Raw genomic sequence first — 13,722 nt, 5'->3', positions numbered from 1 at the left:
TTTGCTGGGTCTGCAGTCACTCCCCTCCATCCAGAGTGGGCCTGGCTGCCTGCGGTGGTTCCGGGGACACAGGCCCCTGATCTGAGAGGGGGCAGATACACAGAAGCCTGGACACAGGACAGCCCTGGTCTCAGCCCAGGCCCCGCTCTCCCACCTTTCCCAAGCAGAACGCTGCTACGCAGACTTGGGCCTCCAGCATCACTGCAGGCCAGGCTGGGGCGGGTGACACCACAGAAGGGTCAGAAATGGCTGGGCCCCAGGCTCCTACAGTCTGAGTCTGGAAGAAACTTGAAAGCCTCTGTTCACCCTCTGTGCGCTCCTCCTGGCTCTGCTTGCGTACCTCCAGGGACAGGGAGTTCACTACCTCTTGGGACAGAGCTCTGAGCTTCCTGCCTGTCCCCAGACCAGCCTCACAGACCTAAATCCCCTGCTCTCCCCCCTGGCTTTGTGCAGCAGCCGTAGCAGCACTTCTGGGGATCTTGTACATCATTCTCAACAACTGGTGCAGACACGCACGCAGTTTTGTAGTCTCCTAATTGTGTGTGTGAATATCCACCTTGGGCCTCACCTCACCCTCAAGTCCTGAGCCAGGTGGGTGCAGCCAGCCCTGTGCTCCTGAGTCAGCTCCCAACCAGACCCAGCCAGCCAGGAGCTGGTGACAGAAACACAGCTGAGCAGTGTGGGCAGGAGAGGAGCAGGCAGCCTCCATCCATCACCCCGGGAAGGCCAGCAGGGGCCGGTTGCCTCCTGGCGTGACTTCGAGCCCTCCCCTCCCCCCACTGCAGCCCCAGCCCTCACCTTTGACAGTCAAGATGACAGCCCCCACCACCATGATAAGCGTTTGCAAGGCATCTGTGTAGATCACGGCGGCCAGGCCTCCTGTGGGAGGAAATCAAGAAGCTGGAGGGGGGAGGGCCCGCGAAGCAACACCCGAGCTCCAGGGAGGGATGGCTGTTCCCATCCGTGTCCCTGCCCTTTCACAGGTGGGTGAGCTGTGGGATGAAGCGGCTGGGCCAGCAGAGCCAAACTACCGACCCTGACGAAACCGGCGATGTCCCAGGCTGTGGGAGGAGGTGGCCCTCTGCCTCCTGCTCACACCCCTCGACGGTCAGATTGCAGCACATGGCCACCCAGCTGCACCCATGCCCAGTCCAGTGGTCAGGCCCGCTCTCCCCGGGACCCCCAGCCCACCCTGCCCAGGCGCCGTACCTGCGATGGTGTACAGGGCTGTGATGACGAGCATGAGGATGGTGGAGAGGTAGAAGTTCCAGCCCAGACAGATGTGCACAAAGAGAGCCCCTGCGTACAGGTCAATCTGGGAGGGGAAAGGAGTCCAGCTGAGGCCCCCGGTACCGCAGGACCAGAGCATGAGTGAGCCCCGACTCCACCCCTTGCTGAGTGGATGAGGACGGGGAGACCCCCTCCACACACACCCACCAGGGACTGGGTGAGGGTGGGAGGACGTCCTGGCTGTGGATGAGCTGTGTGCAGGGGACGTGGCTATTGTTAATAAAGTCCTAAGGCCGATGCCCACCAGGGAGCAGCGTTGTTATTGAATCTGGTCTCTGCCAGGGATGTGACAGGCGGAGCCCTGTCCCCTCGGTTCCCAGGGGGTCCTTGATGAGGAGGAGTCCAGGAGGGCTTCCTGGGGGAGGCACACAAAAGACTAGGGCCTCAGAAAACAGGTGCACCCATCTCGGTCTCCAGGTCCAGTCTGTCTGGGTCCCTTTCCTGTACTCTGCTCCCCTTTGGGCAGGTGGTCTCAGAGAAAAGACCAGGCATGTGCCAGGGGTGGGCTGGGGGAACAGAGGGGCAGTCTTGCTTACTGCCCCCCCACCCCACCGGTGCGGTTGGAACTGAAGCCAGGACCTTGTGTTAAGCTGAGGCTGGTCCTCGGGCTGGATTAGACACAAACCCTGCTGTCCCAGGACACACGACGGGCAACCATCAGCCCCAGGGTGAGTGCTGGACCAGGCCCTCCCTCACTGCGAAGTGGATACCCAGCAAGCAAGAGGGCAGGACCCCACCCTGCAGGACCTGGGGGCTGAGCCCGGGGCTCCACCCCCCAAGTTTCCAAACCTGCCGTTTTGTGCTGGTTCAGTAGAGGAGAGATAACCCAAAATACAGCTTCTGGGGCCAAGAGTTTCCTGAGAAGGCCGGGCATGCTATGGGGCCAGTCTGCCAGAGGGCAGCAGCCCCTTCCAGTCACCCCAGCGCCTATCCCAACTGGGAGCCACCCAGCACTGCTCGGAACGAGGCCGTGGATCCCCTGCTCTCCAGGCTTCAGGGACACAGAGCCCAGGCCGAAACTGAGCCCCCCAGAGCCCTTGTTCCTGCACCTCTTCCTCCAGGACCATCCTTCACCTTCTGGAGAGGAGCCCAGCCAGTGTGGAGACTGACAAAGTGCTTTCAGGAGAACAGTGGCCCCTCACTTTGGTCCCTGGCTCCTGCATTGTGTGCTGTGGTGGTCGTGGTGGGGGGGGGGGCGGGGAACGTCTGCCTCCAGCCCCCATGAGACAGAGCAGAAACAGGCACAGCCTTGGTCTGTGTGCCTGACCTTCAAGCTCTGGCCACACATCCCTGTGAGCACAACTGACTGGTCCCACCAGATTGGCCTCCATTCCACACCCAGCACTTTGCTGCCTCCCGCCTCGGCTCCCCCAGTCTCGGCACCTCATCTTCCAGAACTCAGTCTCCCAAGGTGCCCTGTCCCTCATCCCTCGCATCCTCAGGGACAGTTTTCCTTCCCTCTTCCACGGTAATAGGCACCAAAAAGTGCTGAGGAGTCTGACAGGCGGCAGGAACAGCACAGGCAAAGGTGTGGAGGTGGGGCGCTAATGGCCATCACTCGGATCCTATCCAGTGCCCAGTAAAGGCTCCGTGCTGCCGCTAGAGGTACAGCGGCGAGTGTGCAGCTGCCTGCAGGTGCAAGGCAGTCCCCGGATAAGCAGTTTTGGGTACCTGGTCCATCACCAGGTCTGATATGACCTCTCCTTCTGCAGACTGAGCTCTGTCCCCTGTGGGCCCAGGAAAGCTGTAGCCTGGCGGAAACTAAGAGCCCTAAATCCAGAGCCTCAGGGACCTGGATCTGTGTCCCTGGTGGGCTGTGTCCCAGCCAGGTGGCTTTGAGCAGGTCACTTCATCCCCTGAGCCTCAGTGGCCCTGATCTGTAAAATGGGGGAGTGGATGTGGAAAGAACACAGGCACATGTGCCAGGCAGGAGCACTCAGCCCCCTCCATCCCTGCTGGCCTCTGCAGACACCTTGCCAGCAGGAGAGGGGACATGACATCTCTGAGGGAGCCAACTTTCCTCTGTGTCTCCCTTCCTGGTCGCCCAGGAGCAGCTGCAGAGTCTAATCTAACTCCCTTGGGGCACAGATGGAGAGGCCACGCTGGAAGAACTTGTCCATGGTGGCCTAACCCTACGAAGAAAATCAAAAAGGATGGCAGCAGGGAACCGAGTCTCAAAGGAAGGGCCACTCTCAAGGGTACCAGGCAAGCTGGTGCCTTGTTGGGCTGGAGCCACTGACCCAGCCTCACTCAGAAACCTGCTGTGGCTCCCCACTGCTTACTGGCTGATATGCAGGGTCATCTGCTTGCTCCTGTGATCTGACCCCGAACCCATTCCTCACCAACTGTCCTTACCACCTCCCGTGCCTTCTTCTCCATACGCGAGTCCCAGGCTGTCCCCATGCTCTGACTTCTCCCCGTCTCATGCTCGGAGACCCTACCCACCTCCAAGGTCCCCTTCCCCTAGGAAGTTCCCCACTGGGGTGCTTGGTAAACCTACACATGTGCCGCATGCTGCCCTGAGCTCTATTCCCAGTGTCTCATCTACTGCTTGGACGTCCTAGAGGTGGGCGTCATGATCTCGTCCCCCCTACAGAGAGGCACCATGTGAAGTGAAACAACTTGCCCAAAGTCCTGCAGTCAGGAGGTGGGGCCCAAGGCCACAGCCTTCCCGCTGGGTTAATGCTGGGGACCATGAGCCACCAGGTCCCCAGAGAAAGCAGACCCCATCCTGGCACTATCTCATGGAGCTTGCAAAAACCATAGGCCCAGCACACAGGAGGGAGTGAGGCTGAGAACGTGGAGGAGCTGCCTCGCCGAGCTGACCTGCTGAGTCCCAGGTTCCCTGTCAGCACGTGCCACACCTTCCCTGGGCGCTCGCCCTGCCCCTGCACTGGCCACCTTCAGACACAAACACCCTTTCCCCTCCTTTGTGGGTGGGATGGTCCCTGCACTGAAATTTACCACAAGTTAACCATGTGATTTCCCTCCCCTATAAATCATCCTGGTGTCCCTGCTCCCAAACTTTGTCCCTCTCCATAAGGCCATCACTGTCTGTTTGGGGCTCCAGAAAATTCTTGCCTTTGTCACACTCTCGGCACCAGACCCACCAGCCACTGCTGTTGATTCTCTTTTCAAAATACTCCTCGCCCCCTCGCTGTCCCCACCCTGGGCCCATCCCTTTGGAAGCCCCTCACCTGCCCTCCAGCACTGGCTTGTTCCGAGGAAAGTCAGAGGTCTCGGCACCTCCACTGCATGCACAATAAAATCCACCTGCCAGCCCAGAGTCCCTGTGCCCTCTGGCGGCCCTCCTGCCATCACGCACCCTCTCCGGGAGCTCCTGGCTCCACTTGCTGCAGCCCCACCAGCTTCCTCCCGCTACAGCAAGCCCCCCATTTTCATCCCAGACCCCTCTCTCCAATGTGAGCCCGGTCCGCATGCCTGCTGTCTCATTCTAGATTTCAGCCATGCGTTTGCTGCCTTTATCACACTACTATAATTTGTGATTGCACTTATCTTGTGTTTACTTATCTGACTGGAACGTAAGCTCCTTGTGAGCAAGAAATCTGCTCCTCATCTGTGTTCTCTCAGAGCCTGGCACGCTGCGCGCGCTCAGTCCCCAGGCACGTTACATACCAGGGCCTGGCACACTAGACCCCCCAGACCAAATCCAGCAACGCGCACTGCTATTTTCTTTCACACTCCAGCGGCAAACTTGAATAAAGCGGATCCTTGAACAACGTGGGGGTTCTGTGGTGGGGAACAATGTGGGGGGTTCTGACCACCGTGGACACCAAAAGCCACTGACGCTCAAGTGCCCTGTATAAAATGGAGCAAGAACAATGTGTACAGTCGGCCCGGCCGCTACATCCCTGGGCCTCAACTGTGGGTGCAACACCCAGGGGTACAGAGGCCGGCTGGATACTTGTTGAAAAAAATCCACACATACGTGGACCTGTGCAGTTCAAACCCGTGTTGTTCAAGGGTGAACTGTCGTTTTCATGTGCCCTGTAAACCTACAGATATTTACTATCTGGCCTTTTACAAAAAATTATCTCGTTCAGTCCCATGAGATAGGACTGGAGATACCTCAGTGAACAAAGAGATAAAATGGGGGAGACAGACAATAGACACTCTAAGTAAACTATTAGCTTACTGGAAGACAGTACATGTGTGAAAAAGAGGGAGCACGTAAGGGGTCTGGACCTGCTGGCGCAGGCGCCGGCCTCGTTGAAGAGGTGAGATCTGAAGGACCTGAGAGAGGTCAGGGAGTGAAGTATGTGGATATCCAAGGGAAGAAGGTTCCAGGCAGAGGCCACAGCAAGTGCAAACACTCAGGCAGGGTCGTGGCTGGTGTGTTCAAGGGAGTGCAAGGAGACCGGTGTGGCTGGAGTGCTGTGTGCAACAGGGAGAAGAGAGGTTAGGTCAGTGAGTAACAGGGGCTGTGTCTTGAAGGACCTTGTAGACCACAGCTGGCCTTTACTCCAAGCGGCCTGGATTGTCAGGCCAGGTCTCTCAGTTTTCCAGAGGTTGGACTGGCCCAGAGCCACACAATGACGGAGCTGGACCTTGGTTTCCTCCCACCCCATGTGAGGGTCAGTGTGGTGATGTCTGTACCCTGCCATCGCATGTTCTCTCTGCGGACCAGTGTCCCAACCTGAGGGATGGCAGCAGGCGGGCCCTGTGGTCTGTGTCCGGACAGGCTGCAGCTGGGCTGGGTCTTGGAAGTGCAAACACATGAGGTATTCCTCGGGCTCGGCCCAGTGAGGTCAGGGCCCGTGGGGCTGGCTGGGTACATGCACTGCAAACAGCTTCAGCCCGGGGTCATCCACCAGGACACCCTAATCCCTGCCAAACCCAGCCCAGCAATTAATACCCTCTCTCTCTGCTTCATCCAGGCAGCCGGCATTGGCGTTGGAGCCCCAGCCCTGACATCGGTGGGTTGCTCCCCATTTTATAGGTGGGTAAACGGAGTCACGCCCACCACACGAGGGAGGAGGAATTGTCACATCCCAGCTGCTTCAGCACAGCAGGGCGAGGGTCGGGCCCCTGACCCGGGAGGCAGAGGCCTGGGTTCTAACTGGTTTCTGCCGGGCTCATCATGACTTTGAGCAACTGATGGCCGCTCTCTCGGCCTCAATCAATCGTCTCATGTACAAACTGGGGTGGCAGGACACACTGGCCTCCAAAGGCCCTCCCGCGTCACCCTCCACCATTCTGGAAGGGCCAGCCAAGCCACCCACTTCATCTTGCTCTGAGTGTGAGATATAAATCCTACCACAGAGTATCAACACCACGAACCTGGGGGTACGAGAACCCCCAGGCCCAGGCGTGGCCTCACCACACCCCAGGGCGGCCTGCCCTCCCCACCGCCCTCTCCCTTCCAGTCCATTCTCTGGGAGGTACCAGAGGCACTAACAGAAACCTGTCGGTGTCACTGCCCTGCTTCCAGCCCCCAGCGCCCCTGTGTGACAGCCAGCGCGGCACACAGGTCTGTTCTGCGTGAATGCAGGGCACGGTCTCCGGTTTGCCTCAGGCCTCCCCACTCCCTCTCACCTCGCTCCCAGCTCCTCCTCACGGCTTCCTATCTGGTGCCCCAAAGTGTCTGACTTAGAGACCCCTGGAGTCTAGGCCTCCTGACCCGACCACCCTCACACACGTCCTGCCATTTGTTCCCCACTCCCATGTCTGTGTCCCCTTCTCCACGAAAGCCCAGCCTTAAACACCACCTCCTCTTCTGAGGGCCACACTTGTCCTCCCTGTGTAGTGCCCCCCCTGGAGGGCAGAGACCAGGTCTTATTTACTTCTGTGTCCGTGGTTTCAGGGAGATGGCTGGTGCAGGGGGGCTAGGAAGTGTGGGAGAGGGAGGAAGAGCATGAGTGGAAAATTCTGAACTGGACTCAAGGGCAGCGCACAGCCAGGTCCCTCTGGTCCCTGAGGGGAAACCCCGAGAAAGGAAACCTCTGATGACACTCTGAGAGTATCTAGAATGGAAGGTGGTGTGCTGCTTGCTTGCTAAGTCCCCCCAGAAACCTGCTCAGAAGAACAAGATGCTCTGGGGCCCCCGGGAGCCGTCCTGTGGGCGCCCATCATATGTGGAGGCCCAGCCAAAGCTCCCAGGTTCTGCAGAGGAGCCGCCAGCCACTGTTCTCACGCCCAAGGTGGGGAGAGGGGCAGGTCAGGTGCCAGGTCAGACCCCCAGTCGGGGCTCAGTGAGGGCTTGGGGTGGACGCCAGGCCACTGAGGAGCAGTCACTCTCCCAGGGCCTGCCTCTAAGCCTCCACGCCCTCCGTGGAATTGATGGCGTCTCTGGGTTTTCCTAGTCCCGGAGCTGACGTGAGGAGAAAGCCAGGCCTCGCTGAGCACATCCCATCCCCCAGGGCATACCAGCCCTCCTCACCCGCCACAGAAGCCGTGGAAGGCAGGCCCAGCAGTCCTCCTCCGTGTTCAGTAACGAGGCTCAGGGTCTGGTCCAGGGTCACTCAGCCCAGGACTCAGGCCCAGGTTCCCCTGCATCCAGAGCCCTGTGAGAAGCTGGAGCAGGAGGCTGGATGGCCCCAGGGGCCGAAAGCACAGTGCCCATGGTTTGGGAGTAAGAACCAGAAGGCCTGGCTTTGCCATGAGGTCACCGGTAAGCTTGGCACCAGTTTCCTTAGGACAAGTCCCTTCCTTGGGCCTTGGTTTCCCTATCTCTAAAATCAGGGGCTTGGGCAAGACAAGACATCAGCGAGTCCTGGCTGACATTCTGGTGTGTGCTTTCTGCTCTTAACCTTCCAGTGGGAACAGGTTCGGCCCCAAGGGAAACAGGCCTGGAAGTGCCCACCGCAGGGGAGCCCCACCGCCAGGAGAGCGCTGCTCTCCTGTTGTCTCCAGTCTGTCCTGGAGCTGACCAGCCACTGGCGAGAGGCAGGAGGGGGGCTCCAGGCAGCCTCTGCGCCGCGCGGACTGCAGGCCCTCCACGCTGCCTCGTGGGCAGTCCTGGCTCACCTTGGCGCAGGCCCAGGGAAGATGGGAGATGGCCTTGGGACCCCCACCACCCACCCCTGATACAGAGAAACCCCCTGATGCTGCCATATCAGAGGAAACAGCAATCACAGGACCTATGATATGCCCCCAACCATGCGAGTGCTGTACCGGCACTCGGGGCCCCGGACCAGCTCTCACAACCCGCTGTGTGACCCTGAGCAAAACACTGTCCCTCTCTGGGCCTCAGTTTCCACAGCAGAGACGGATGAGAGGATGTCAAGTCTGTTTCAGGGGCCAGAGCAGGACGTTTCCAGACAATGCTGGCCGGAAGGTGGGGGGGCAGCTCACCGATATCTTGGTGAATACGGACAGCAGCAGGGACAGGACAGACAGGTACATGCGTATCCGCTGGCCTCCAAAGCGCTTCTGGATGTATTCAGGCATGGTGACGATCTGAGGACGGCACGGGGCAGAGGCTAAGCGTCCCCCCCCCAAGACCACTCACCGCATGCAGGGCCCGGAGCGCCTCACAGGCAGGGCCCAGCCCCACCCTGGGCCTCGAATTCCAGGTTAAGAGTTCTGACCACATCCTGAAGGTTTTGGGGTTTTGGGGAGTGGCAGCTTACATTGGCTCTTCAGGGCTGATATGAGGAATGGATTGGAGGGGCTGTGGCTGGGGACAGAGGAACAAGTCTGGAAGCTGCAGGGACAACTGCAGGTGAGCCATGTTGAGGCTGAATGTGGACGGTCGCTGTGAGGGCCAGAGCAGGGGACCGACGGAGAGATCCAGGAAGTGGACCCACTGCACTAGTGACAGCGTGGCTGGGCCGAAGGAGTGGGCAGAGTCAAGTGTTGCTCAGGCGTGTGCCCAGGGAGATGGAGCATCGTCCCCAAGAGGCAGCATGCAAGGACAGTGGCCACCAGCACAGAAGGTACCTGGGCTGATGTCCCCGGGGACCTGCCTTTGTGGGTTGATAGGAATGTTAATTGAACTAGTAACAAATCCAGCTCTGAGAGTTCCCCAACTTGTGAGTGAAGCCAGGGGGGCCCCCATCACCTCCCCTAACGCGGACCAAGGCCCAGACCCAGGTGAGGCTGCCCTGAGGCCCCAGAAGCAGACTCACCTCTGAGGAGACGTAGATGGGCACAAACACCCACGCCAGGGCCAGCAGCACGTATGTAGCCTGAGGAAGACAGAAGCAGGCTGAGCACAGTGGGCACAGCACCCACAAGCCCTGCTGTAGAGATGAAGCTGGCACCAGTGGTCTGGGGGCTTGACGTGCCACGAGAACCTGGAGCAGCCCCTTCCCGTCCTTGCACCTCTGTAAACAGGTAGCCCGTGCCCAGGCTCACAGCTCTTTTCCTGCTGGTCTGTCCAGCACTTCGGTGCTCTGAGGACCAGACTTCCACAGGAATACCGCCATCTGGACATTGGCTGGCCCAAGTTGCTGGGAGGTGCCCCTCTGGCCATCAAGGGGTGGACTCCAATGTAGCCCCCATGCAGTGCCTCTCAAGGTGGCTGTGCCCTCCCTCCCACAGCCTGCACCCACTCTCTGGGAGCTCACATTCCATTCGAAGCCCGCCACAGCCAGACCGCCAGCCGCACCCGAACCCGCCAGTCCAATGAAGAGGCCTGAGCCTTCGCTGCTGGCAAAGAGGGAGGCTCCGATCTGGAAGGCAGAGAGCAAAAGGAATCCGCTGCAGGCCCACCCAGACCCCAAATCCCGCCTTTCCACAGTACCCAGCCACCTCACCCTACACACCCAGCTTGGAGACCTCCTGCCACCTCAGCCTGCCCCATCACCGCCTGCTTGAGCTGGGCTGGGCGGTGACCTTAGGGATGCAGATGCTGGCTGACTAGAGGTCAGATGCGGTCCCCCTGCAAGGAGGGCAGAGGCGTCGGGTACACTCACCGGCCACCACGTCATGTCCCGGCCTGCCAGGAAGTAGCCGCTCACCGTGTTCCTGCTGGCTCGAAAGGAGGACTATGGAACAGAGGCAGAAATTGGAACCTTCGTGCAGCACCGGGGGGAATGTTAAACGGTGCCACTGCTGTGAAAATAGTCTGGCCATTCCTCAAAGAGTTGACCATATAATTACCCTAGGGCCCAGCAATTCCACTCCTAGGTTCCTCTCTAAGAGAACTGAGAACTGGTATGTTCAGACAAAACTCATACATAACGTCCACAGCAGCAGTATTCACAACAGCCAAAAGGTGGAGACAACCCAAATGTCCACGGGCTGACGACTGGGTAACAAAATGTGGTCTCTCCGCACAACGGAATAGTATCCAACCATAAAAAGGAATGAAGTCCTCACACAATTAGGACCTTTGAAAACATTCTAAGTAAAAGAAATCAGACACAAAAGGCCACCTGTGGTGTTTCCGTTTATACAAATGTCCAGAACGGGTAAATCCATAAAGACACAAAATAGATTAGTGGTTGCCAGGGGTGGAGAGAGGGGGCGATGGGGAGTGACTGCTAATAGGCGTGGGGTTTCCTTTTGAGGAGACAAAAACGTTTTGGAACTAGATAGAGGTAATGGTTGCACAACATTGTGAATGTACTAAATGCCACTGAATTGTATATTTTTATTTTTAAATGGTTAATTTAAAATGGTGAGTTTTATGTTGTGTGAATATTACTCAATTAAATTAAAAAAAAAAACAAACCAGGCAGCCAGCTCCCCATCCAGCCTGCCACCCTTGCTCCTGGGCCCAGCGGTCAGCTTCTCCCGGCCTTCACTCATTTCTAGCCTACTCCAGACCATCACCCACCCCTCCCAAGGGGCTCCCCCTGGGGGGGCTCTCAGCCTGGGGGAGGCATGACTGATAGAGCAGGGAGCCTGTGACCCTGAGCACAGCTGGCCACTGTTGACTAGGGTGCTGTGTGTCTGGCTGAATCAGGCTCTTCCATGCTTCTTACCCCTGGCTCGTCAAACAGCTACTGTGGCCCCGAAGGTCAAGTCTAAGTTTTGGCCTCCCTGAGATCATTCTGCAGTGAGCAGCTGAGCTGGGCTTTCCTGTTTTGTCTCTTAATGAAGACTTTGAGCCAAGGAATCTGAGAGCCCTTTGGCCTTCATCTTTTACTTCTAATATTTATATTTCTAACACATTTCAATAAATTAGCGCTCGAGTATTCCTGCATGCTTTTGTTTTGGAGGGAGTATAGAATTTTGTGTTCCATGTATATGGAATAAAAAATCTAAAATCGGAATGCCAGGGAGCAAATCTTGGCCATGTGATAGTGGGCGAGTGACTTAACCTCTGTGCCTCAGTTTTTTCTTCTGTAATGTGGGCCTAATAGGAGTCCTTTTCTCGTAGGGTTTTTATGAGGTTTAATGAGTCAATATATGTAACATGCTGAAATGGTGCCCGGGACCTGGTAAGTGTTCAATGAGGGTCAGTGATTAGGTGGCTTTTTCATTTAGTGCTATCTGAACGAGAGAAACTGAAAAGAGAAAATATTTGAAAAGAGGGACACAAGTGGTGAATTTAGGTTCCGTGTTTCCCCGAAAATCAGACCTAGCCGGACCATCAGCTCTAATGTGTCTTTTGGAGCAAAATTAATATCAGACCCGTATTACATTTATATTTATATTTATATTTATATATTTATTTATATTATATTATATTAATTATATTATATTATAGATCTGGTCTTATATTAAAATAAGACCCGGTCTTATATTAAAGTAAGACTGGGTCTTGTATTTTTGCTCCAAAAGATGCATTAGAGCTGATGGTCCGGCTAGGTCTGATTTTCGGGGAAATATGGTATATACAGAGGGTGACAAAAAAAATGTATACACATTTTAAGAAAGGAGAAAAACTATTAAAATTGTAATACTCAATATGTACCAATAACAAAAGATGAAAACAAGTCATGTTTGACTTCTGCAATGACAAGAGGTGCTCAAAGCATCCAGACACTTCTGATTATGGCGAACCAGTGCTTGAGCAACATGGACCAAAGTGTCCACTTGTCTACATTTTTTTGGCATCCCCCGTATATTTTGCATTCCTTTTTTTTACAACGTACGTATTGCAACATAAGGCTGGATGACAAAATATCAATCACCAGATAGGCCTCTTTCTTCCTGACTTTAATTGCCCCGTATCCCGTATTCAAGATGATTAAGCCAAATTGTCTGGACCTGCCATTCATAGCTTTTGTGTGCTTTCTCCCTGCCTCCCTCCAGCCTCAACTCCCACACTTTCTCTCTGTCCCTGTGATCAGCTACACGGATGCAGTGCAGTCTGGGGGCTCTGACAGCCTTAGCCAAAGTGGCCGCATCCAGCTGTGCAGTCTGTGCACTGTACAACTCCAGGGCAGCTCTGGCCTTAACCCATGCTTTTTTCCTAACATGCTTTCTCATCTTTGAAGGATAAGTGGGTGTTGCCAATTGCCTCCTTATTTCCCTTTTCCTTCCTAAAGGAGCCTCGTCTTTCCCAGCAATTGGCTCAAGTGGTCCCAGCCCAATCTCTGGCTTCAGGGGCCCTGAGCCTATCACATTCCTTAGCTGTCACACATGGTTCAGGGACAGTCCCCGACTTACGAGGTTGTAGTCAGAGTGTAACTGGGATTGCTCCTGGCCTCCTGGGAGTTGGACAGCAGCCATGTTAATATCCACTGAGAACCCCTCTGCAGCAGAGTTGGTTCCAAGTGCTTTCTCTGTGTGAGGCGTTTAGTCCTCAAAACAGCCCCATGCAGTAGATACCGTGATCATCGCCACATTACCAACAAGGAAACCAAGGCTTTCAGAAGTGAAAGGACACCCAGCTAATAAGTAGTAGAGCCAGGATTTAAATCTAGGCTCACCCATTAGGCCGGGCATCTTGCCTCCATGAGGAAAATTGGGCTCAGGACAAAGCCACACATGGGCGGAGGCTGAGAGAACCACAGTGACGTGAAGCCATAGCCTTGATGATACTGCGAACTCCTGGATCACACTGTACCTGAAGCCTTCCCTATTGCCGGACTTTTCAGTGTGGATGCCATGACATTTCCTTCAGCGTTCGATCACATTTGAAATAGGTTTTCTGTCACTTGTTAACAGATACCCTGATGGATGTAAAGGTCTAACACCTCCTCGAAGGCCTTCCCCTGGCTCTCCTAACTTCGCCATCAGAACGCCTTTGCAGAGTTGTACCTGCCCAGCTTGCTCTGTCTTCCTCTGGGCCATGAGCACTGCATCTGATCCCTGTGAGATCTGGCTCCTGCACCCTCCTTACCTGGCCCTGTTCTTTTCTGCAGGTGCTCACAGCTCTCTGCTAGCTGCACCCAGCTGCATTCTTGGAGGGACAGGTCAGAACTCCCGCAACCCCACTGCCTGGTCACCAGCCAGGCTGAGCTAAGAGAGGTGAGTCCCTGGGAAGCAGAGGGCCTGGCCTCAGATGCTCAAAACACCTTTCTTAGGTGTGCACTTCCAGCTAAATCCCCCACTGGTGCTGGCTGGGAAAGC

The 13,722-nt window shown here is 56.1% G+C and overlaps 1 protein-coding gene across 6 annotated transcripts in view; it reads right to left on the bottom strand.

The window, feature by feature from the left end:
* SLC5A10 (solute carrier family 5 member 10) overlaps positions 1–13,722 on the bottom strand; it is a 60,877-nt gene that overhangs the window by 44,952 nt on the left and 2,203 nt on the right. For all 6 annotated transcript variants that reach the window (XM_081028331.1, XM_081028332.1, XM_081028330.1 and 3 more), the window contains exons 2-7: positions 10,170–10,241; positions 9,822–9,926; positions 9,381–9,440; positions 8,605–8,709; positions 1,210–1,315; positions 799–879 (exon numbers count right to left, since the gene is read on the bottom strand). In XM_081028331.1, the coding sequence (XP_080884457.1) occupies positions 799–879; positions 1,210–1,315; positions 8,605–8,709; positions 9,381–9,440; positions 9,822–9,926; positions 10,170–10,241 (529 nt within the window). The remainder of the gene's footprint in view (positions 1–798; positions 880–1,209; positions 1,316–8,604; positions 8,710–9,380; positions 9,441–9,821; positions 9,927–10,169; positions 10,242–13,722) is intronic.

This window comes from Rhinolophus hipposideros, assembly GCF_964194185.1.
Source record: "Rhinolophus hipposideros genome assembly, chromosome: 20".
NCBI classification, from domain to species: domain Eukaryota; kingdom Metazoa; phylum Chordata; class Mammalia; order Chiroptera; family Rhinolophidae; genus Rhinolophus; species Rhinolophus hipposideros.
This window is presented reverse-complemented; position numbering and strand designations above follow the sequence as displayed.